This window comes from Schistocerca nitens, chromosome 3, assembly GCF_023898315.1.
Source record: "Schistocerca nitens isolate TAMUIC-IGC-003100 chromosome 3, iqSchNite1.1, whole genome shotgun sequence".
In the NCBI taxonomy this organism is placed as follows: Eukaryota; Metazoa; Arthropoda; class Insecta; order Orthoptera; family Acrididae; genus Schistocerca; species Schistocerca nitens.
In genome coordinates this window covers 806,359,444-806,386,234 of record NC_064616.1, presented here as the reverse complement: position 1 = coordinate 806,386,234, position 26,791 = coordinate 806,359,444, and the positions used below count along the sequence as shown (strand labels likewise).

General features: G+C 43.7%; 1 protein-coding gene and 1 long non-coding RNA gene across 2 annotated transcripts in view; one reads left to right on the top strand and one right to left on the bottom strand.

The window, feature by feature from the left end:
- LOC126249433 (uncharacterized) overlaps positions 1-26,791 on the top strand; it is a 619,638-nt gene that overhangs the window by 295,836 nt on the left and 297,011 nt on the right. The window contains exon 2 of the mRNA XM_049951086.1: positions 26,405-26,529. Coding sequence (XP_049807043.1) covers positions 26,405-26,529 — 125 coding nt within the window. The remainder of the gene's footprint in view (positions 1-26,404; positions 26,530-26,791) is intronic.
- On the bottom strand, positions 5,266-5,955 carry LOC126248834 (uncharacterized). Its single transcript, XR_007545543.1, has 2 exons — positions 5,823-5,955; positions 5,266-5,706 (listed from the first exon to the last, which is right to left on the bottom strand). It is a non-coding gene; the product is annotated as an uncharacterized LOC126248834 (long non-coding RNA).

Sequence of the window (26,791 nt, the reverse complement as noted above, 5' to 3'; positions counted from 1 at the left end):
CACGACCTATCTGCGCGATGTGCAATGCGCGGCCCAAGAGAGCGCGGCTGGAAGGGAGCGGCCTACAGTGCGCGGGGTTATCCGACGTGAACTGGCCCCTGACACCTGAGGTAACCCTATCAAAGAACGGGAGAGTCCCGCTGGAGGGTTTGCAACCGGGATTGCGGTAAGTTGAGCCGAAGCTCTTGCCGCTTAGCGCCCAGAAGCGTTAAGGGGCTTTCGCTGGTTCGTGGCGCTCAGAAGAGCGTCACCGGCAGCTAAGCCAGTTGCAGCTTATTTGAGACCACTCTGAGGAGCTGTCAAGCGGGCAGCTACGCCAGGTGCAGAGAGCAGCGTTCCGGTCGGGTCGGCTGCTCGACACACCTACCGTCAGGATGATAACAGTCTACAAGTCTGTTGTATGAAAACAACTGACACAGAACATTTAAGTTTCAGCACTTTGCAAACGCAAGACGCTCTTGACGTGGCGGATAATACACATATTTCTCCATGTGGAGTGAAAGTTGCGATTAACGTTTTTTTTGAAATGTTAAAATTACGTGCCTAACGTCGAATCGACACCGGAGTCCCAGTCTTTCCATGGCAGTGTACAATCAATTTCGCTATATTTTTGCTTATTATCAGTCATACGCGTATAAATAATCTCCAAGGTACAAATTTAGAAAATTTCATTTAGTTGTCCAGCTGTAACATTTTTCAGTCCTTACTATATTCGCTATACAGTATTACGCCCTGTCAGCTTTATGATTTCAAATGCAGTTTCAGCACATTAAGCATCATAAAGACCCTGTTGGATTGCGTGTGTATGGGAAATAGCGTTAAAAGACTCCTGCTACGTTTTACACTATATAGCGCGGAATATATTCCGCGCTTTTAGTAATATAGCAGTCATATATTGTTTTACCAGAGCATATAAGACATACTCGTATCTCTGTTAAGTTATTTAGCCACAAAGGAGGCTATGGCTGATAAAGCATTTTACTGCGACGCACACGAAAATAAGCGTTCTAGCGGGTGCTGTTAGTATTTGCGAATTTAAATACAATTCTATAAGAGCAAAGATGACCGATGCCATTTCGGTTGTTTTGGAATAAGGAAGATAACAGTAAAAAAATTATGCTCACATTACAGTATTTTGTCCACGGATGTATCAGAAGTTACAATTTCGTGGAAAAAAATCAGTCCAATAAATCTTGTTGCATTAATTACCTACAACATTCTTGTTTCCAAATAATGCAGAGACTCTTGATGACACTGACGAGCATTTTTGAAATTCCAATGTAAATTCTCCTGTGGGTTCTCCTATATTGATAAATGAAGCGATGCTTCATTGGCAAAAGTCGAGCATTTGATGATCAACTTGAGCCGAAATTTTTTCAAACGACCTAACAGTGTTCAGAAAGTATAGATTAAATACAGTTGGTGGTAGAGTATTTTTTGCTGTCAGAAGTAGTTTACCTTGCAGTGAAATTGAAGAAGATAGTTCCTGCATAATAGTATGGGTAGAGATTATACTTCACAATCGGACTAAACTATTAAGCGGATCGCTTTACCGATCGCCGTGCGGAGTGGCCGCGCGGTTTAGGGCGCTATGTCACGGATTGCGCGGCCCCTCCCGCCGGAGGTTCGAGTCCTCCCTCAGGCATTGGTGTGTGTGTTGTTGTTAGTTTAAGGTAGTTTAAGAAGTGTGTAAGTCTAGCGACCGATGACCTTAGCAGTTTGGTGCCTTAGGAATTCACACACATTTGTTTTACCGCCCCCCCCCTCCCCCCGACTCAGGAGATATAGTTGCTGAATAGTTCATAGAAAACTTGAGTCTGATTTCAAATACGTTTCCCACTCATACAACTATAGTCGGTGGTGACTTCAATCTACCCTCGATATGAAGGAAAAATTTTACGTTTAAAGCCAGCGGCAGGCATAAAACCTCATCCGAAATTGTACTGAATGCCTTCTTAGAAAATTATTTTGAACAATTAGTACAGGATCCCACCGAAGCATAAATGGTTGCGAAAGCGTACTTGACCTCTTAGCAACAAATAATCCTGGACAAATAGGGAGTATCATGACGAATACAGGGATTATCGACCACAAGGCAGTTGCTGCTATGCTGAATACCCTAACACCTACAACCATAAAAAAGAAACGAAATATACATCTATTTAAAAATAGCTGATAAAAATGCTCTTAACGCCTTTTTAAGAGAGTCTCCACTCCTTCCGATCTGATCATATAAGCGTAGAAAAGATGTGGAATGATTTCAAAGAAATAGCATCGACGGCAATTGAGAGACAGATACCACATAAGTTAATAAGTGATGGTACTGATCCCCCATGGTACACAAAACGGGTTACATCGCTGTTGCAGAAGCAACGAAAAACGCATGCCAAATTTAAAAGAAGCCAAAATCCCCAAGATTGGCAAAGTTTTGCAGAAGTTCGAAAGATATCGCGTACTTCAATGCGAGACGCTTTTAATAATTTCCACAACGAAATTCTGCCTCGAAATCTAGCGGAAAGCCCAAAGAGATTCTGGTCGTACATAAAGCACACCAGTAGCAATACGCAGTCAATACCTTCACTGCGCGACAACAACGGTGAAGTCACTGATGACAGTGCCACTAAAGCAGAGTTATTAAACACGGTTTTCCGAAACTCCTTCACCAAAGAGGACGACGTAAATATTCCTGAATTCCAATCAACAACTACTGCCAAGATGAGAAACATAGAAGTAGATATCCTCAGTGTAGCAAAGCAGCTTAAATCACTTAGTAAAGGCAAGGTCTCCGGTCCAGATTGTATGCCAGTCACGTTCCTTCCAGAGTATGCTGATACAATAGCTCCATATTTAGCAATTATATACAACCGCTCGCTCACAGAAATATCCGTACATAAAGACTGGAAAATTCCTGAAGTCACACTAATACCCAAAAAGGGAAATAGGAGTAATCCGCCGAATTACAGGCCCATATCACTAACGTCGATTGGCAGGAGGCTTTTAGAACATACTTTGTTCGAACATTATGAATTACCTCCAAGCCGCGCGGGATTAGCCAAGTGGTCTAAAGCGCTGCAGTTATGGGCTGTGCGGCTGGTCCCGGCGGAGGTTCGAGTCCTCCCTCGGGCATGGGTGTGTGTGTTTGTCCTTAGGATAATTTAGGTTAAGTAGTATGTAAGCTTAGGGACTGATGACCTAAGCAGTTAAGTCCCAAAAGATTTCACACACATTTTGAACATTTGAATTACCTCCAAGAAAACGATTTGTTGACACATAGTCAGCACTGATTCAGAAAATATCGTTCTTGATCAACACAAGTAACTCTTTATATTCATGAAGTAATAAGTGCTGTTGACAAGGGATGTCAAATTGACTCCATATTTTTAGATTTCCAGAAGGCTTTCGACACCGTTCCTCACAAGCGTCTTCTAACGAAACTGCGTGTCTATGGAATATCACCTCAGTTGTGCGACTGGATTCGTGATTTCCTTCCAGAAAGGTCACAGTTCGTAGTAATAGACGGAAAGTCATCGAGTAAAACAGAACTAATATCCGGCGTTCCCCAAGGTAGTGTTATAGGCCCTCTCTTGTTCCTGCTCTATATTAACGACATAGGAGACAATCTGAGTAGCCCTATCAGATTGTTTGCAGATGATGCTGTCCTTTACTGTCTTGTAAAGTCATGAGATGACCAAAAAGAATTGCAAAATGATTTAAATAAGATATCTGTATGGTGCGAAAAGTGGCAAATGACCCTGAATAAAGAAAAGTGTGAAGTTATTCACATGAGTACTAAAAGAAACCTGCAAAATTTCAATTACGCGAGAAGTCACACAAATCTAAAGGCTGTAAATTCAGCTAAATACTTAGGGGTTACAATTACAAATAACCTAAATTGGAACGATCACACAGATAATGTTGTGGGCAGAGCAAACCAAAGACTGCGATTCATTGTCAGAACACTTAGAAGGTGCAACAGGTCTACTAAAGAGACTGCTTACAACACGCTTGCTCGCCCAATTCTGGAGTATTGCTGTACGGTGTGGAATCCGCATCAGGTGGGACAGACGGATGACATCGAAAATGTTCAAAGAAGGGCAGCTCGTTTTGTACTGTCGCTAAACAGTGGAGATACTGCCACAGACATGATACGTGAATTGAAGTGGCAATCATTAAAACAAAGCCTTTTTTCGTTGCGGCGGGATCTTCTCATGAAATTTCAGTCACCAGTTTTCTCTTCCGATTGCGAAAACCTACGTAGGTAGAAATGATCATCACGACAAAATAAGAGAAATCAGGACTCGCACAGAAAAATTTAAGCGCTTGTTTTTCCCGAGCTCCGTTCGAGAGTGGAACGGTAGAGAGACAGCTTGTAGGTGGTTCATTGAACCCTCTGCCAGGCACTTTATTGTGAATAGCAGAGTAATCACGTAGATGTTGATGAATCACGCGTAGACACCAATTGTATCCGCATTGTTAATGTTGTATCCCACCTGGAAGGGGGTGCGTGGGTCTGCTCCTGAAAACTGAGGGTAGGCCGAATGTAGGAAGCCAGGAGGAACAGGTGAGGTCGAACACTTGGTACTGCAAATAAAAATGGTTTTACTATGTACTTAACTTTGGCTGAGATGAGCACGTAGGTGCGTGCGAAGCCGTACATCAAGCTACAAACGCTCGCCCACTATGAAATAGAAACAATGTTGCTTGGTCGTCTACTCGGAATCAGATGGGCTGAATCCGGAGCGGCGCTCGTAGAGCTGCACAGCGCCGGCTAGAGGCCGCTGTCGTCGGTGTCGGTCAACGAGTTAAAATTTCATAGAGTGGCTATAGGTCCGCCATGTTTGAAGCAAATTGAAGTTCTGTCCGCCATGTTTTCTTTAGTCAAGTCATTCGTCTGCTGTGTCCCGCCCCCTTGTAAATGCGTTTGACTTACTTGAAATAGCCCATACTAGCTTTATTTTTTCTAAAACAAGCAATAGACAGCAGTGATTTCAGTGTACACTGACAGCAAAAAGGGATGTTTTTGTCGAAATATGGCTAAACTTTTCGATGTAGATAACACTACAAGACAACTCAAATAAGTCTGTCCATCCACTATAACGCTACTTGTTGCCCATAAATTAATGCAATTAGAGCAGGTACCACCAGAATATTACGGTGAAACTTCTAAACATGCTGTGGTTAACTATTAGAAACAGTAACTGGCGCAGAAATGCGATATTTTTGTCGCTATTTCAAAGTAAACAGTCAAAGCCTCAAAAACCAGTACACTGTGAACGAGAATTTATTTGAAATATGTGTTACATTGCCCAACGGCGAAGCGTTCTTGGGTGGGGTAATTTCACAAATTTTCGTAAGTAGCTGTATGCCTTGGCAGAATAAAAGTGTAGGGTCAGGGCAAATTTCCTTATTTGCTGAGAATAATGGCATACTTTAGCACTGCACTGAAGTTCCAATAGCTCCTTCAACAAACCAACTACATGTTCACTGTTTAACATATAAGAAACTGAACTACATAGCCTTCTTCTCAAACCAGCAACTAAAGTCTGTAACTGCACTATTCTTCTTTTGTGTCGTACACAAGTTGCTTCATTTGCTTCTTTAGTCGCACATTCTCTGCTTGTACTCTGTTATATTGTGTTTTCAACTTCTTAGGGCTTGGGAGACAGTAATTGTGGTCAGCAGAAACAGATATGGGTCCGACAGGCACTGAAAGAATGCAGTTACATCATAAGTTTATAACAGAGTTACACCATAAGATTATAATAGAAAGTATGTAATTCAAAGTAATAAGAACACGGAGTAAAATTACATTATTGACTTACTTTGTGCTAATGATGTCACTGTAACAGCACTATCTTGCAAATTGTCGAAAGATCGCTTTCTGGGTTGTGGTCGTAATACTTTATCTTGCTTTTGTAAATGTGGTGGAAAGTTAAAGATAGTAGGTACTGCTTTTGACAAAACGCGCCTCTGGACATTTGTGTGGTACATATATTTCTCTTCAAAATTAGCTGAACAGAGGTAACTGGCTGTAGTAGGAAACCAGTTTTCTCGCTTCATATTTATAACCCATCTTTTTGTAATTTCCTTATCTTTTAAAGGAAATCTGTAATCAACGATAAATATATTACTTTCCTGCATTTGTCTTAAGCATAATTACAGTTCCAATGCAAATGACTCTTTAATAAACATTAAAAACGTGTGTCGTATTTCGGTACTAATATACTTACTTATTATATGAAATATTTGTTGTTTTATCGCTGCGATTTGTGCAGTTGAACGCTGAACACACTGCAGGCATGTTGACTTTATATTTTGTAACAAAAAAGTCAACTAGAAAAGTTAAATATTGCAGTAATATCACAACAGCTGACACACTTCCAACACAAACAACAGTAACGCTTTCCTAATGTTTTGACTAAGGAGAACATGGCGGCCGAGTTAGCGTTGGTTGCCGCTAGGAGCGCTGTAACTAGTATCTCAGCCACTCTAGTCGGTGTCGTAGTGCCAACCTAGCAGAGCGCACCTACGTTGTGGTATCGTAGCTATCGATACGACAGTTAAGTCGATGCACTTCCGTGGCCTTGTAAGAGTTTCACTCCGAGTTTTGTGCACAGCTTCGTGAGCAGATGGTACTCACAATCCAGCCCGAAGTGTTGAAATGGCGCAACCAGTTTGCCGGACTTGTTACTGTGGCCGCTCGTAACTTGTCCAGTGCGGCACCAAGCGATCCGCCACTTGCCAGAGTGCGAGGCACGGGCCGCCGATAGCAGCCGAATTCCCGATACTGTTTCAAGCATATGTGATACGAATGATATGAATGCGTTGTGCCCGTTGTTTCGGATGTAGGACACGGACTGCGGATAGGTGGTGCTCGGTGGGAATTTGGGTCGTCCGTGAGGCGTACCGACATAGCGTAGCTGAGATGAACATTATGTCCCGAGTGGCGCACTGGTAAACCCACCTACCTAGTAAGTAGAAGATCCTGCGTTCTAATCAGGGTCCGGCACGCATTGTCACTTATGACCGCTGATGTCCCAATGCAGCTGACATCAGTAAACATTTCCCTTTCCTTTCTCCTCCTCCACCTTCAATTTACTTGTACTGTTTCAAGCGCAACGCCACACGGCACTTGTGTTGTATGTCGAACATCTGTACATAAAATTTGTCAATTTCTTCCCCTCAAATCGTGCTAAGTTCTGTTGCAAGGACTCCTCAATACAGTTACACGAGCTCGTAAATTTTTCACAGCCATTAGTACGGAAAGGGGATCGTACAGACATACCATAGTTTGACCGTCGCGCAGACTCCCGTATGAAGGACATACATAAATGGGCTTCCCTGGCACTGAGAATCAACAGAAAGAGTTGGAAACAAGTAAGTCGCCAGGTCCGGTTCTGCAAAGAGTAATCTTCGGCAGTGCCTCCTTTGCTTACATTTATCGCGAATATCTCGCTCAGCTCAGATTACGGAGCAGCTGGAAAAAAGCGCAGGTGCTCTTGTATATAAGAAGGATCCGCACAATTACGTACCAATATCCTTAGCATGGGTTTGCTGCAGAATTTTAGAATATTCTAAATTCGAATGCAATAAATTTCCTTCAGAGAGACAAGCTTCTGCCCACAAATCAACACGGATTTAGAACGCCCGTGCGAAACTCAATTTACCCTATTCTCACACGATATCTTGTGAACCATGGAAGGAAGGCAACAGGCCGATTCCATATTCTTAGATGCCGGGAAAGCGTTTGGCGCAATACTCCACTGCAGACTGTTAACGAAGGTCAGAGCACGCGGAATAGGTTCCCAGATATTAAGTGACACGAAGGCTTTTTAAATATGAGGAGCTAGTACGTTGTCCACGATGGCGAGTGTTCATCAGAGACAAGACTATCACAAGAATTCGCCAGGCAAGTGTGATAGGACCGATCTTGTTCTCTACATACATAAACGCCTGTAATCGTTCAGATACTTTATTACTGGTGTACTGCTGACGCAGTAAAGACTATCAAATACTTCAGCGTAACGTTGCACGTGAGATCTGTAGTAGGGAAGGCGAATGGTACATTTCGGTTTATTGGGAGAATTCTTATATACCTCATATATATATAACTCATATATAAACGTGACCGCGTGTAGAGCACTAGTGCAACTCATTCTGAGGTACTGCTCGATTTATTGTGATCCCCACCAAGTCAGAGTAAAGGAAGATATCGATAGAATTCAGAAGTATGCTATTAGCGGTAAATTCGATCAACACATCATGAACTCAAACAAGAATCGTTGGATGGAAGACGACGTTCTTTTCGGGAAACACTGTTGAAAAATTTAAACTAGCATTTTCGGCTGATTGCGGAACGATTCTACTGCCACCAATTCGCCTGTTACAATGTGTCACAGTGAAACTATTTCTGAGACCGAATTAATTATTTGGGCTTCCTCTTTTTCATCTTCCATTTCGGTGCCAATATCATCACTGAGATACTGGATAAAGGACTTATTGGTTTACTGTTATTACGTATTATCAAAACTCCTCGCGATTTTCAGCGATCTGTAGACAGATTTTTCTTTTCATTGGGTGCTTCTCTCATTTTTCTCCTTACACTCATTTTTGGCTTTGCCCATCATTTGTAAGTTCCCCCCGGGAACTTCTCACACTAGACGAGTGTAGCCCCAATGTTTGCGTGGTAGAGTAATGGTTATGTACGCGTACGTGGAGAAAGTGTTTGCGCAGCAATCACCGACATAGTATAGCTGAGGCGGAATAAGGAGAACCAGCCCGCATTCGCCGAGGCAGATGGGAAACCGCCTTATAAACCATCCACAGACTGGCCGGCACACCGGACCTTGACACTAATCCGACGGGCGGAGTAGTGCCGGGGACCGGAAAGCAGTGCGTTAGACCGCACGGCTAACAGGGCGGTCAGTCATCAAGGGTACACGACTGAGCCTTCGGATCCAAAAGCCCATATCGATGATGTTTCGTTGAATGGTTCGTACGCTGGCACTTGTTGATGGCCCAGCACTGAAATCTGCAGCAATCAGCGGAAGGGTTGCACTTCTGTCACGTTCTTTTCAGTCGTCGTTGGTCCCGTTCTTGCAGGATCTTTTTCTGGCCGCAGCGGTGTAGGAGATCTGATGTTTTACCGGATTCCTGATATTCACGGTACACTCGTGAAATGATCATACGGGAAAATCCCCTTTTCATCGCTAACCTCGGAGATGCTGCGTTCCATCGCTCGTGCACCGACTGTAACACTACGTTCAAACTCACTTAAATCTTGAAATCCTGCCATTGTAGCAGCAATAACCGATCTAACAAGTACGTCAGACACTTGTGTTATATAGGCGTTGCCAACCGCAGCTCCGTATTCCGCCTGTTTACATATCTCTGTATTTTAATACGCATGCCTATACCAGTTTCTTTAGCGCTTTAATATATTTCACCTGTATCTCTAGCGAACTTCGCCCTGCAATGTCATTTTTAAGCAGCTGAATGTTTATGACGTCATGTTTACTGAACTATGTGCTGTACGATGAGATAGTTTTATAGGTACACTTAGTGGTATATGTGACTACTGTTTGCTAAATGTTTTCTGAACACGCATCTCAGTGTTTCTGACGTCAACTATGAGTCGCACAGTGATACAATTTTACTGGTACATTCTGTGGTTTACAGGGTGTTCGAAAATTCCCTCTAAAAACTTCTACGCCTTGTAGAGGATAGTTAGTATTTAATATTTTGAGTAGGAACCGTTCTATGCCGGTCTCATTTCAGATGTGTGACACGTCCGCTTCTGCTTGAGGAATTGTATCAGTCGTGATGTAGTAAATTATTAAGTAAAAATTCGAAAGGAAATATAATGAAATGTCCATTTATCACTTAAGCATATTTTTTTTATATTAAGACTTAAACTTTACGCGTTTACATTATACCACAACGAAAATGATACTGTACAGCACCGACGTATTACAACAGCGGCTCGATGTGACGACCATCAATGCTGTTACAGTCATCGTACCTACAAAGCATCTTCTGGTACGCACCCTCTATCTCAGCTGGTGTCTAATTTCTAGTGTAGCTGGGAGAACTCGTGCCATCAGATCTTCCTCTGTCTCTGCAGGAGTCTCGTAAATTAAACTTTGCATTCGATCTTACAAGAAGTAGTCCATAGGAGTTAAATTCGGCGATCGCGTCGGCCACACGGTTGGACCACCTCGGCTTATCCATCTTTCACCATATCGCCCGTTGAGATGTCTGCAAACCGTACTTGAGAAGTGAGCTGGTGCACCATCATGCTGAAACCACATTTCCTGACGCACATTCAATGGCACAGCTTCTTCCAAGGACGGGTCCGATACGTTTTGTAGGAATATCAAGTATACAAGACCAGTTAGCTCGAGTGGAAGAAGATATGGACGTGTTACACATCTTAACAGAAACCGTCGTAGAACAGAAAGGGTACTTTTCCTGACATGGGTTCCTGTTCAAAATATTGTGTACTCTTTCCCCTGTGCAAGTCCTAGAAGTTTGTTAAGTGAATTCCCGAACACGTGCTATGTGAACAACGTCTATAAAACGTGTTGCGAATCCAGTTAGTAGTAAAGAAGTAATAAAACGTCATGCTTCATACAGCGGGTTTACTGTATAAAAAGAGAAGAAAAAGTAAGCGATAAACGTCTCTCCTTTCAACATTTTGTGGGGGTTGTCAGCGAGAAAAAGTTCGTAAATTTTTGAAATTAAGTTTAAAGTTTGTTGCAAGTCACTAAGTGCTATTATTGTCAAATACTGGATGACTAAAGTACGGATATTCGCAAGTCGTGAGCTACACCGCTTTTTCACCCCCACCTCTTTGATGGGTAGATGGTTCTTATCCACACAGCGATTCATTCCAGACAGTAAGTGATACCTTTACTAAGTTTGTTTGAAATCGGTCCAGTTGTTTAGGAGGAGATGCGGAACATACACACACATATATATACTTATATCCATTTTTATAATATATATGTATTTATTATTATCAATAAGTTCTTAAAATGAAATACAAGTCAGACATTCGTTATTGTTGACATTTCTCAAAGCAGATCACTGTATAAAGAAGCACATTTTAGAAAGTCTTTCTGCACCGTATAATAATTTCAGAAACAAGTTCGAGATGCAGTCGATCATCACATTGTCTACAGCAGTAACGCGATTCCTTTTTTTTTTTTTTTTTTTCTCAATTCTTGATGTATACGGTACTTCATCTTACAGGTGGGTTTTGTTTCTTGAAGACTGAACGCGCTTGCAAACCGCCTCTCTCGAAGCCTCAATGGATTTTCCTCATTTGATTGATGAGCTCCTCATGATTTCCTTCACTGAGATTATTTCCCGAAAATCTCCCAAATGAGACTGATGTGAAATTCGTTGACAGTAATATTTTTTTTACATCATTAAGCTAGCAAATAACATGGGAAATTAGTATGCACATAGCTAAGGTGTGGAAAAATGGTACTTTTTGTGCTATTTAATTGTTTTGCAAACGTTTCCTTAAGCTATGTACCACGTCCATTTTGACCACTGCGCCCATACACTCGCAATCCAGCACAGATTTTGACTTCTATTTTTCCGAAATAATTTAGTGTTTAAGTTTCCCCGACTCTATGGCATGTGGTCAACATAAATACGTCTTTTCCTTCATGCCCATTTAATTTAGTGGTTAATTTTCCCCAACTCTAGCCGGCCGGTGTGGCCGTGCGGTTCTAAGCGCGTCAATTTGGAACCGCGTGACCGCTACGGTCGCAGGTTCGAATCCTGCCTCGGGCATGGATGTGTGTGATGTCCTTAGGTTAGTTAGGTTTAAGTGGTTCTAAGTTCTAGGGGACTGATGACCTCAGTAGTTAAGTCCCATAGTGCTCAGAGCCATTTGAACCATTTTCCCCAACTCTATGGCATGTGGTAAACATAAATACGTCTTTTCCTTCCTGTCCAGAATGTTCAAAATAATCGTGAACAGCTGTGACCCGGTTGCAAGGCGCATCATTGTTTAGAAACATGAAGTCCATTAATGGCTGCAGATGGCCTCCAAGTGGCTGCCCCTGGTAGCTGAGTGGTCAGCGCGACGGAATGTCATGCCTAACGGCCCGGGTTCGATTCCCGGCTGGGTTGGAGATTTTCTCCACTCAGAGAATGGGTGATGTGTTGTCCATATCGTCATCATTTCATTTCATATCCATCGACACGCAACTCGCCGAAGTGGCGTCAACTCGAAAGACTTGCACCAGGCGAACGGTCTACCCGACGGGAGGCCCTAGCCACACGGAATTAACATTTGAAAACGATCATAGTGTCTGCTGTGCTACATTCATTCTCTCCTCTTTGTACTCTGTCTTGTATACCACAATCATTTCGAAATCTGACGGCAGGGGCGTCTATGATGTTCAACACGTTGCACTGAAAACACGTTTATAACTGGCACTATCTTACAGCCAGAACAGATCTGAACTCCTGGACGGAGAGTGCAGCTGTTTATACAAACAATAAATATTCCAGAATAGACAAAGACTACGGCCATAAGATTTTTCAAGAAATGTCCGCAAATGGTAAATATCTTATATATCATGGTAGGTTTGTAACTGGGGAGCCGCAGCACGCCAGATGGAGCCGCCAGCCACTACGCCACACTGCAAGAACCACACCTCGTGGCAATATTTTTCCTTTACACGCAAACTGTATCTACTGTGATATTGTTCCTGTGTCATGCAAGTAGTGGAAGGAATATGGACTTGTGTACCAAATACACTGAGGTGACGAAAGTCATGGGATACCTCCTAACAGCGTGTCAGTCCTCATTTGCCAGTGTAGTGCAGTAACTCGACGTGGCATGGATTCAAGAAATCGTTGGATGTCCCACACAGAAATCTTTAGCCAAGCTGCCTCTACAGCCGTCCATAACTGCGAAAGAGTTGCCGGTGTAGGATTTTGAGCACGAATTGACCTCTCGATTATATCACATAAATGTTCGATGTCGGCCGATCTGGGTGACCAAATCTTTCGCTCGAATTGTCCAGACTGTTCTTCAAAGCAGTCGTGAACAGTTGTGACCCGGTTACAAGGCGCATCATTTTTTAGAAACATGAAGTCCATTAATGGCTGCAGATGGCCTTCAAGTGGCCGAACATAAACATTTCGAGTCAGTGATTGTTTCAGTTTGACCACAGGACCCCAGTCTATTCCATGTAAACACTGCCCCACCATGATGGAGCTACCACCAGCTTGCACAGTGCCTTGTTGACAACTTGAGTCCATGCCTACGTGTGATCTGCGCCACATTAGGACCCTGCCATCATCTCTTATCAACTGAAATCGGGACTCATCTCGTCAAGCCACGGCTTTCCAGTCGTCTAGGGTCCAACAAACTGGTCAGGAGCCCAAAGCAGGTGCTGCAGGTTATGTCGTGCTGTTAGCAAAGGCACTTGCGTCGGTTGTCTGCTGCCATAGCCCATTAACGCCACATTTCACCGCACTGTCCTAACGGATGCGTTTGTCGTACGTAGCACATTGGTTTCTGCTGTTATTGCACGCAGCGTTGCTTCTTTGTTATCACTGGCAACTCTCCCAAAGGCCGCTGCTCTCGATCGTTACGTGAAGGCAGTTGGCCCCAGTGGTCAATGATCGCTTCTGTTTGACCAGAGGACCCCAATCCATTCTGTATAAACACAGCCCCACCATTATGGAGCCACCACCATCTTGCACAGTGCCTTGTTGACAATTTGAGTCCATGCCTACATGTGGCCGGCCGAATGGCCGAGCGGTTCTAGGCGCTACAGTCTGGAACCGCGCGACCGCTACAGTCGCAGGTTCGAATCCTGCCTCGGGCATGGTTGTGTGTGATGTCCTTAGGTTAGTTAGATTTAAATAGTTCTAAGTTCTAGGGCACTGATGACCTCAGCAGTTAAGTCCCATAGTGCTCAGAGCCGTTTGAACCAGTTTTTGCCTACATGTGGTCTGCGCCACATCAGGACCCTGCCAACAAAAAATGGCTCTGAGCACTATGGGACTTAACATCTGAGGTCATCAGTCCCCTAGAACTTAGAACTCCTTAAACCTAACTAACCTAAGGACATCACACACATCCATGCCCGAGGCAGGATTCGAAACTGCGACCGTAGCGGTCGCGCGGTTCCAGACTGAAGCGCCTAGAACCGCTCGACCACCCCGGCCGGCTGTTCAAATGTGTGTGAAATCTTATGGGACTTAACTGCAATCTATTCCATGTAAACACAACCCCACCATGATGGAGCTACCACCAGCTTGCACAGTGCCTTGTTGACAACTTGAGTCCATGCCTACGTGTGATCTGCGCCACATTAGGACCCTGCCATCAGCTCTTATCAACTGAAATGGGGACTCATCTCGTCAAGCCACGGCTTTCCAGTCGTCTAGGGTCCAACAAACTGGTCAGGAGCCCAGTGCAGGCGCTGCAGGTGATGTCGTGCTGTTAGCAAAGGCACTTGCGTCGGTTGTCTGCTGCCATAGCCCTTTAACGCCACATTTCGCCGTACTGTCCTAACGGATACGTTTATCGTACGTACGGTGGTGAGAGCTAGTGCCTCAAATTTGATATCCTCGTCACACTCTCGACACTGTGGATCTCCGAATGCTGAATTTCCTAACGATTTCGGAAATGGAATGTCCCATGCGTCTATTCCCAACTACCTTTCCGCGTTCAGAAATTGCTAATTCCAATCGTGCGGCCATAACACGTCGGAAACCTTTTTACATGAATCACCTGAGTGCAAATGACAGATCCGACGATGAGCTGTTCTTTTATACCTTGTGTAAGCCATAGTAACGCAATCTGTATATGTGCATATCGCTATACAATGACTTTTCTCACCTCAGTGTATTAATATAAGGGGCCATCAAATGAAATCGAGACAGATGTACACTCATGCTCATAAATTAAGGATAACTGCAAAACGTGCTGCCACATAACGTGGCACTACACAAAACTGGCGCTAATAGCATAGGCACATAGGGAACACACACGACACAGATCTGTAAGTCCACAGTACTGGTTATCAGTTGAGAAAACAGTCCCGAAACACATGTGCTACAAAACGCCACTGTTTCCTGCGCATGTACCCAGACATCAATATGGGATATGATCACCATGCACACGTACACAGGCCGCACAACGGTTTGGCATACTCTGGATCAGGTGGTGGAGCATCTGCCGGGTCATAGCCTCCCATTCTCGCACCAGTGCCTGTCGCAGCTCCTGAAGTGTTCTAGGGGTATGAAGACTTGCAGCGATACGTCGACTGAGAGCATCCCAGACGTGCGCGATGAGGTTTAGGTCTGGAGTACAGGCAGGTCACTCTATTCGGCTGATATCTTCTGTTTCAAAGTACTCCTCCGCGATGGCAGCTCGGTGGGGCCATGCGTTATCATCCATCACGAGGAAGGTGGGACCCACAGCACCCCTGAGAAGGCGGACATACGGGTGTAAAAGACGTCCCGATACACCTGACCTGTTACAGTTCCTCTGTCCACGACATGCAGGGGTGTACGTGCACCATTCATAATCCCACCCCACACCATCAAAACATGACCTGAATACAGGTCCCTTTTAAGGACATTAATGGGTTTGTCTCTGGTTCGTCGTTCACGCCAGATGAAAACCCGGCGAGAATCACTGTTCAGACTATACCTGGACTCGTCCATGAACATAACCTGGGACCACTGTTCCAATGACCATGTACTGTGTTCTTGGCACCAGGCTTTATGGGCTCTCCTGTGGCCAGGGGTCATTGGAATGCACCTTGCAGGTTTCCGGGCGAGTAAACCATGTCTGTTCAGTCGTCTGTAGCCTGTGTGTCTGGAGACACCTGTTGCAGTGGTTGCGGTAAGGTCCAGAGCAAGGCTACCTGCAGTACTCCGTGGCCGTCTGCGGGCACTAATGGTGAGATATCGGTCTTCTTGCGGTGTTGCACACTGTGGACGTCCCGTTCTTTAGCGCCTGGACACGTTTTCTGTCTGCTGGAATCGTTGCCATAATCTTGAGATCACACTTTGTGGCACACGGGAGCTCGTGCTACGACCAGCCATGTTTGACCAGCCTCCAGTAGCCCTAGTATTCTACCCCTCATAACGTCATCAATATGTGTTCTTTGAGCAATTTTCAACACACAGTCACCATTAGCACGTCTCAAAACGTCTGCACACTTACTCGCTGCACCGTACTCTGATATTCACACAGGCCGGCCGAAGTGGCCGTGCGGTTAAAGGCGCTGCAGTCTGGAACCGCAAGACCGCTACGGTCGCAGGTTCGAATCCTGCCTAGGGCATGGATGTTTGTGATGTCCTTAGGTTAGTTAGGTTTAACTAGTTCTAAGTTCTAGGGGACTAATGACCTCAGCAGTTGAGTCCCATAGTGCTCAGAGCCATTTGAACCATTTGATATTCACACATCTCTGCGTATGTGGACCGCTGCTAGCACCACCGTGCGATGACCGCAGGTCAAATGCACCGCATGGTCATACCCCGAGGTGATTTAAACCGCCAAACCGCCCACCAGAGCGTTGTTTCACCAGGTATCAGCATTATCTTTAGTTTATGAGCATGAGTGTAGGAAAAAGTAAGCACACTGTTTAATATTTCAAAATTAATCGCTGTAACAGTTAATACTGTACATTTATCCACCATGCCCGCCCACATGTTGCCACGATTGTTCCCAATGCTTAATAGACGGAGCTTTATGATACGGTGCATTGTCATTCTAATACAATCCACGTCCCCGAAATCTTCCTCTACTGTAGGCGGTGCGCAATACTGTAAAATTAATTCGTATCCTTCCGCATTTACCGTTTCCTTAGGCGCAGTGTGAGGATCTCACCCCAACTCCCAAAACCACACTCATACCGTAACACCACCTCCACCGTACTTCACTGTTGGCACTACACATGATAGTAGGTAATTTTCTTCACGTATTTGCCCAAACCAAACCCTCCCATCGGATTGCCCCAGGGTATAGCATAATTTACCCCTCCAAATTAGTCATCGCGAGTAATCCCAGTGGCGTCGCTCTTTGCCCCATTTCGAGCGTCACTTAGCACTGGCCACAGGAACGTGTGGGTTACGAGGAGCTGCACAACCATTATACCTATTTTTTTCAACGCGCGTCGCACAGCCGTTGTGCTAACTGGACTACTCGTAACACTTTGGGATTCACGAGTGTTTTCTTACGCTTATTTCGTGTGATTTATTTTTTACAGACATCCTACACAATGCTCGACGATTCTTGTCCATCAGTACATGAGATCTGTCTGGTCACAATTTAGCTATGGTTATTCTTTCGCTTTCCAGTTGAAAGTCACACAATCAAGTGTAGACTTCGGCAACTTTAGAAGAGTTGAAATGTTATTGATGGATTTGTAACTCAGATGACATCCAACGACTAGTACACGTTCTAAGTCACTATATCTCCTGATTGAACCGTTCTGCTGTTGCTACTACTCTACCGACAACACCATACTCCCCGTCTCGTTGGCGGGGTGCCTCTCGTGAGACCCATTGTTCAGTTCCACATTACATACGGGATTCTGAATACTTCTGATCAGATAGTGTATACAGATTTTTAATTTATTATCGTGAAAGTTTCTGAAATTACTTCTGATATACTCTGTGGAGTTTTACCTGTATTTCAGCGAAAGAATATGCTTTAAGATCATAAATGTAAGTAACATGAAAGGCCCGACAAATATAGTTTTCCTTCCGAGACGACGTGATATAGGTAGTTGAGGTTAGCACAGCTGCATACGGGAAAGAGCCGGTGCAGGGGTAATCAGAAACAGCTGTCGATGTTACTCGCGGCCGGCTGGATTCAATAGGAGGCTGAGACAGGCGCGGTTGCGGCGAGACGCATCTGGGGGAGAGCGCATCCAATTTCACGCAATTCCGCGCCGCGGACAGGCGCGGTCCTTTGTCCCGCACCCCGCAGCTGCCACCTAACCGACTAATTATCATTTTCTGCCCACTCACGCTCTCCATCAGGACTCCTCATTTCCTCTCTCGTTCGAATCATCTTCCGTGATTCAGGGCTGTGGCTGTAAAACCACCGAAAGAATCGGCAGCTGTGGTCACAATTACAGAGAACTTTCTCGAATGACTTCCCAAATTAGGTAAAATCACGATCGGCAGGAATTTGTTTACATATAGAATAATATTGATAGCGTAAGTATGCATTACGCGGCAAAGTGAACCGAATTTGTAGCCTGGCAGTAAGATCGTGTTTACACCTGTGAGGGTGGGTAGTAATAGCGCACATTCCAGTGATGGAGCATTCCAGTACGCTACATGTCCACATGCCAGTGCCTGCATATCAAACAAATTAAACACTGATCGGCACTTTTGTTTGACTATTCTCCTTGCACGCTAATCGCACATTTATCCGCAGTATAATGCGTGTGAATCTACGTTTCGTCTTCATAACCCACTGGCAGTTTTAATTGATTTCTTGCAAATATTTAATTCAGTGTGTCTTTCTTTTATATTATGTTGTCTCGTTTGTACACGTGACGACTCGTTTATTGTGGCACCTTTAAAAACCAAATCTCACAGACAGAATAATGTATCTCAAAGTTCCCTTGCTGTTTTGAAGTCCAGTTAGGTGCAACAAAATCTGTGAAGTTTCGCAAGATCGATATTTCTTCGTATTGTTCTTAATGTCACAGAAATTGCTCCCTAACAGAACATTTATCCCTGTCATCACTGGGGTATTCATTGTGCCCTTGAATCACGAGAATTTTAAGTTCCTGAATAGTGTAAAACTAGCCATTATGGAATTTTGCTACTCTGAAATGGGTAACCATAACAGAGTTTCCTGTGGCCTAAATTTAATGGGGTAAAAATTTTTGTAATGCATCTACATCTCATTCCTGCAGCTTGCACGCTTCAGCCTTTTTATTTCTCTGTTTCCAGCTTCTACACGCAAGAGTGTTTTTTTCAATAGGTGTTAACTACATTTAAATTTTACATTGTGTGGTTACCTAAAAATTCATTGAACGTGACCACTACATACGTAACAGGCTCCGCAACATCGAGATTGACCGTCCGAATAAATCAACCACTACAGCTTTGACTCTAAGGGACAATGACTGCAGCAAAAGTGACTGCTTTTAGAAGTAAAACGAAGAGCTCATGACAACAAAGCACACTTTTGAAAAAAAAAAAAAAAAACTTTATTTGCAATTTAATAATCAATTATTATTTTGTTTAGTCCTGAACTTATTCCCATCCTCGCCTGTTCACTTGACTCCTGTGTATTATCTTCTCATAAGTGAAATAATCTGACCGCCACTTTGAAATCCTCGATTCCCTTTTCGGCTACAACTTCTGCTGTTAGCAAGTCTGTAAATCCTGAATGCTCATTAATCTTTTGGTAAGGATTTCACTAACCTTGTTAGTCCGTTGAAACTAAAAATTAGTTTATCGTTTTGTTTTCCAATTACTTTCAAAATTATCTAATCTTCGAGATACGTCAGATTCATACTGGCTCAGTGAATACTGTTTCACATCGCTACTTCACAAGTGACCGTGCAGTGTGCGACGGATGTAACATGATATACGAATGCTCCCCTTTCCTGTCTCCTAATCCGTTCATTTCCGTGACATACTCATGCTCACTAGATAACCCGTAATATTAGCATACCGAGTACACAAGCCCGTGACGATTAGTGCATCTGTACTATTCTCTCCGTCCGCAGCTCTTGGTCTAGCGAGCCGTCACGGTAGCTCAGCGTGTTCGGTCAGAGAGCCGGCTTGCCGCTGTAATAAAAAACTGAGTGGAAGATTCAACCACCGAACTTGAACAGGATATCCTACGACGTCCCCAACGACCGAACACAAAGACCAAAAAAAAAAGAAAAAGTTGCGTTCTCGCTTCCCGAGCACGGGGTCCCGAGTTCGATTCCTGGTGGGGTTAGGGATTTTTTACGTGCCTCGAGATGACTGAGTGTTGTTGTCTTCATCATCATCACTCATCCACATAACGGTCGGAGGAAGGCAATGGGAAATCACCTCCACTAGGACCTTGTCTTGTAGGCGGTGCGTGTCTCCCGAGCGTTCCCCTCCGCTCTGTCAAGGAGTATGGGACTTCATCATCATCACTATTCTCTCCATCCGTTTTGGTAAAGGAGCCAGACTGAAAAATAATATTCGAGAATTGGTCGAACGACTGGTTCCAATACACCTGTACCTGGCATAAGCTTTTACACGGCTGCATTTCTGGACGTTCCACCTTAAATCGTTCTAGACAGAAACATCTAGATAAAGGCACCTGACATAAATATAAGTAGGCATAACGCTAATCCCTCTAGCTTTGATAATGGCTTTCGTCTGGCGGGAAAGAGAGTCGATGAGTTTCTTGAGATCATTGATGGTTAGATTCCGGAGGGAGAGATATTGGTTGCTATGTTTCAGCCGTTGTACCAAGTAGTCCCAGACATTTTCTGTGGCACTAAGATGGCTGATTTAGCGGACCAGTGGAGGCACTATAGGGTGCAAGAGAGTATCGTCAATCCACGAACGTATGCGAGCGGCCCTGTGTACATGACTCTACTCATCTTCGAAGACAGGAGTGTCCACACCATCCTCATCATTAAGATGTAGAGCAAAGTGCAATATGTGGTCACCGAGAATGTTGAAATAAATATTATGCTTCGTATTGGCGATAACCTCATTCATAAGACACCACAGAAGAGTCTGCGGCCTGAACCACACCTTCCACACACTGCGAGTTAAACAACCCATTGGGCACTCGTTAAACTCTACACCTTCTATCATTTGAAAAGAGGCAAAATCGTGATCCATCGCACCACACTACAGGCTACAGTCAGCTAATGTCCAGTCTCTGTGTAGTTTGACCCACTGAAGACGTGCAGCTTTATATGCTGCTGTGAGCAATGGCCATTTACGAGGTAACTGGCTCCAGATGTCCACTACATGCTGTTTCCTTCGCAATGTTCGGTCGTTAGCTGGCTGGGTATTCACTGACAGAATCAGTTACTGGTCTATATGAAACCGATCGTCGCTGACAAGGCGTCTCAATCGTCTCCCGTCTCTGTCCCCTAGGACTTAGTGTGTTGAACGGGCGCTAGCCCGAAATGTAGAAAAATTACGTTATTGAAAGTGATGTACTGCTTGACACAGCCACGTCGATTAAATATTGAGGCGTTAAGTTGGAAAGCGATATGAAATGGAACTAGCCCGTGAGTTCTGCAGTAAGGAAGGCGAATGGTTAACTTCGGTTTATTGGGAGAATTGTAGGAAAGTGTAACTCACCTATAAAGGACGTCGCGTATAGAAGACTAGTTCGACCCATTCTTGAGTACTGCTCGAGTGGTTGGGATCCTCACCAGGTCAGATGAAGGAAGAAATCCGAGAAATTCAGAGGCGTGCTGCTAGATTTGTTACTGCTAGGTTTGACTGACACGCGACTGTTACGGAGATGCTTTGTGAACTCAAATGGGAATTTCGGGAGGTAAGACGACGGTCTTTTCGCGAAACACTAGTGGCAAAATTTAAAGCAGCATTAGCAGCTGGCTGCAGAATTATGCTACCACTAACTCCAACAGAGGCACATATATGCGAATGGAATATGGAAGAGGATGACTAGTAGTTGCACAAGATGCCCTCCGCCATGCACCGTATAGTGGCTTGCGGAATATGCACGTGTAGATGCAGATCTTTTCACGACGAATGTTCTCATCCCATGTTACGCGCCTGCCATTGGTAGACATAGGACAGTCTGCGTTGATACACCAACAGATACGGCAATTTCATTCACGACGTGGTCATCAGCTCATCCGACACGGTAACTCCTTTCTGTAAGTCGTTCCATCTTACTGCGCTGATTCCATGCAGCTGACCGACATATATACACCACTTTAGTGTTGCGATCTACGTTGGGAGTAGAGGGCCATACGACGGCATGGTGTAGTTCTACAACATCTACACATCTCCAGAGCGACCGGTCTGCTCTTACAAGGGGGCCACGAACATTTCGTCCGGTGAGCGTACCTGAAGATTGTGACTAATCCCAGTGACTAATCGCGTGGTAAAACGCCATCAGCTCTTTCGATTACTTACAAGAATTGCATTACATATATACGGGGTGCTCGAGGAGGAATGTTCAGTATTCAGGGACATTAAAGGAACGCTCATTTGAAGCAAAATACGTCATATGGACATACGCCTCACTGCAAATGATTTCAGAAATACGTAACACACATTCAATGTGATTTTTGTACGTTTTTCTTGAACAACCAGAAAACCGCGGCCTCTAACGAAAAAGTATTTTAATTTTGTACTGCGAAACATTAAATTACCTACAAAAAATATCCTATTCCTATTTTCTCTAGGAATAATAGTTTTCGCGAGGAGAGCGAGAGAATACTGAAAACATGCTCTGTAGCTTCGGCAGGCCAGTTTCAGGTAGTTTCCTAACTTGATAGACCGCAAGTGTTCTATATCAAATTCTTAGTGTGGACTTTCTCTACACTAATGTGGTACATTGCAAACAATGCCAATGTACTGAATAACAGAGAAAATGAATAATAATGTACATTAAATGTGTTCTATCTCGGAAACCATTCGCAATAGGACATAAAACGATATGAAATTGTATGCTTCAAATGATCGTGCCTGCCATACCCATGAATATTGACCATTCCTCCTGCGACACAGTTTATATTCACCTACTTAGCATTTGTAGGAAAGTGTAACTCACCTATAAAGGACGTCGCGTATAGAAATTCCCGTCCTGCTATCCAGATTTAGGCTTTCTGTGGTCTCCCTTAATTGTTGATGGCAAATGTTGGGATGGAAAGGGCCTTCTCTTTAGTGATCTCGTCGTCAACAATACGTTAGATCATAATCTTCCGTACTTATTTATAAGCTAATTTATATACTGTCCTATCAACGTCTCATATCAGGCAATTTCTTTGATAGTTTGGATTCTTTCGTTTGTGGTACTCTAAGAGACATGAATAAGATCTTTGCAACAATAACTGTAGAAAATGCAAGTGGAACCCGAAACCTAGATCGGGTGAAATAAAAAACTGTGAAACCCAAGCAAAAGAAAAAGGTTGTTGTATAATTATCGGTAGTAAGTATTAATTTTCTTTTGTCTTGCAGAGCCCTGCAGTACACACAGCTTACACGAAGGTTGGAACTTCAATAGTGGCAACTATTTATTTACAGATCGTACAAAATAGACACCTGTTTCAAAGTTTTACTGACCTTCAAAGTAGTCACCAGCATTGTGTATAACCCGTTACCAGCGATGTGGAAGTCGTAGGATACTCTTAGCAGTGCCAGTTGTGTTGGCCGACGAATTTGTAGCAGTTCTGAAGCGCATGCCGTGAAGTGTTTCCTTCAGTTTAGAAATCGAGTTGAACTTACGAGGGCTTATGTTAGGGGAGTGCAGTAGGTGGTATAGCACTTAGCAGCTCCATCAGTCAAACAAATCAGTAACAGCTTGCACTGTACGTGCTTGAGCATTGTCCTGCAAAATGATGGTCAGGTCCTGCAGAAAGTGTCATCACTTCTGTCTCTATGCTGTTCATTTTTGCAACACAAGCTACGACCAGCTTAGAGACAGAAGTGATGACACTTTCTGCAGGACCTGACCATCATTTTGCAGGGCAATGCTCAAGCACGTACAGTGCAAGCTGTTACTGATTTGTTTGACTGATGGGGCTGTTAAGTGCTACACCACCTACTGCACTCCCCTGACGTAAGCCCTCGATTTCTAAACTGAAGGAAACACTTCACGGCATTCGCTTCAGAACTGCTACAAATTCGTCGGGCAATAGATCGCGCAGCTCGAACTGTCAACACAAGTGGCACTGCTGAGAGTATCATACGACTTCCACATCGCTGGCAACGGGTTATACACAATGCTGGTGACTACTTTGAAGGTCAATAAAACTTTGAAACACGTATCTGTTTTGTACGAGCTGTAAATAAATAGTTGTCACCATTAAAGTTCCAACCCTCGTAACTAGTGGAAAGATGGGTACCCCGTACAGAAAAATTAAAGGCGTTTGAAGGAAAGGAAACCAACTGTGTGAATTTCAAAATCAAAGATGGAAAACTAGTACTAAGCAAAAAGGAGAAGCTGAAAGGTGTAAGGAGAATATAGAAGGGCTATGCAAGCGAAATGTACTTGAAGGTAATATTATTGAAAGAGAAGAGAACGTAGATGGAGATAGGATATTGCGAGAAGAATTCGACAGAGCACTGAAAGACGTGAGACGAAACAAGGCCCTCGGAGTAGACAAAATTCCCTGAGAACTACTAATGTCCTAGGGGAAGCCAGCTACAACAAAACTATTCGATCTGGTATGCAGAATAATGGAAAATCCGGTAGATGCCAACCGCAGGGAAGATCGGTTTGAATTACGGAGAAATATAGGAACACGCGAAGCGATACTGATCCTACGACTTATCTTAGAAGATAGGTTAAGGAAAGGCAAATCTACATTTATAACTTTTGTAGATTTTGAGAAAGCTTTTGAAAATGTCGACTGGAATACACTCTTCGAAATTCTGAAGGTAGCAGGGGTAAAATATAGGGACAGAAAGACTATTTACAACTTTTACAGAAGCCAGACGGCAGTTGTAAGAGTCAAGGGTCACGAAAAGGAAGCAGTGGTTGAGAAGGGAGTGAGAGAGAGTTGTAGCGTATCCCGATGCCATTCAATCTGTACGTTGAGCAAGCACTAAAGAAAAAAAAAGAAAAATCTGGAGCGGGAATTAAACTTTAGGGAGATGAAAGAAAAACTTTGACGTTTGCCGATGACAATTTAATTCTGTGGGAGATGGCGAAGGACTTGAAAGAGCAGTTGAACGAAATTGATAGCGTCCTGAAAGGAGGATGTAAGATGAACACCAACAAAAGCAAAACAAGGGTAAAGAAACGTAATCAAATTCGATCAGGAAATGCTGAGGGATTTATATTAGGAAACGAGAAACTAAAAGTAATAGTCGGGCAGTAAAATTTCTAATGATGGCCGAAGCACATACTAACTATACTCCGTCCTATCAGGCCTTGGAAGGCCCAAAGGTACCAACCGGCCGCCGTGTCATCCTCAGCCCACAGGCGTCACTGGATGCGGGTATGGAGGGGCAGGTGGTCAGCACACCGCTCTTCCGGCCGTCAGTTTACGAGACTGGAGCCGCTACTTCTCAATCAAGTAGCTCCTCAGTTTGCCTCATAGGGCTGAGAGCACCCCGCTTGCCAACAGCTCTCGGCAGACCGGATGGTCACCCATCCAAGCGCTTAACTTCGGTGATCTGACGGAAACCGGTGTTACCACTGCGGCAAGGCCGTTGGCCGGCCGAAGCACATCACATATAAAATGTAGCCTGGCAGTGGCAAGAAAAGCGTTTCTGAAGAAGAGAATTTTGTTAACTTCGAATATAACTTAATTGTTAGAAAGTCTTTTCTGAACGTATTTGTATAGAGTGTAGCCTTTTATGGAAGTGAAACGTGGACGGTAAGTAGTTCAGACAAGAAGAGACAGAAACTTTTGAGATTTTGATGATTGGGTAGATACTGAATATAATTGAAAAGAAAAATGGTTCAAATGGCTCTGAGCACTATGGGACTTAACATCTACGGTTATCAGTCCCCTAGAACTTAGAACTACTTAAACCTAACTAACCTAAGGACAGCACACAACACCCAGCCATCACGAGGCAGAGAAAATCCCTGACCCCGCCGGGAATCGAACCCGGGAACCCGGGCGTGGGAAGCGAGAACGCTACCGCACGACCACGAGATGAAAAGAAAAGAAATTTTTGGCAGAACCTGACTAAACGAAGGGAACGATTTGATGGGACACATTCTGAGACATCAAGGGATCACTAATTTACAATTGGAGGCAAGTGTGGGGGGTGAGGGGGGATTAAAATTGTAGAGAGAGACCAGGAGCTGAATACAGTAAGCAGGATGAGATGGATGTAGATGGCCGTAGTTATTCCGAGATGAAGAAGCTTGTCAGGATAGAGTATCGTGGAAACCTGCATCAAACCATTCTTCGAACTGAAGAACACAATAAAAACATCGCAGTTATATTACGATGATAGGTATGTGGTATGGGAGGAGAGACATTGAGGATTGTTGTGACAAAGAAACCTATGAAGAAAACAGTGTATAAAACTCACTTCGTCTCTCTGATCGCATCAACTTAAATTGAGCATAGAGAAACCCGACATGACCAAAAACCGAATGACACAAACATTAGACATAAGGAGTAACTAAACAATGAAATAAATTTGCTCATTTGCAATTACTTGTTTTGACATTTCCAGTAATTCACAGATTCACAAAGGGGGTGAATTCCTATTGTTGCAGTGTACCATCCAAGCACCGGACCTCATGACCAAAGTATTCCGGCCACCAGAGAATTGTTCCATGTGTGTTGGTGTGCACCATGTAGAAAAAGTGGCTAACATTTCACCAGCCGTCTTCGAAGAAAAGTGAGTAAATAATAAAAGAATTCTTCTAGTTGTTATTGAATGAACTCTCGCAAGTTTATGTTTCAAATATGTGAACCTAATTCATCCAACTGATTAGTGTGTAACGTGTAAATTTAAGCAACATATCTTGCTTATGTTGGTAATGTAATTACTTATGTAAACTTTGATTCGTATTTGTCAAGTGTACGAGAGTGACATTAACATACATGCAGAGATGAATTTTATAGATTCATTTTTAAAGTTTGAAATTACATTACATTAC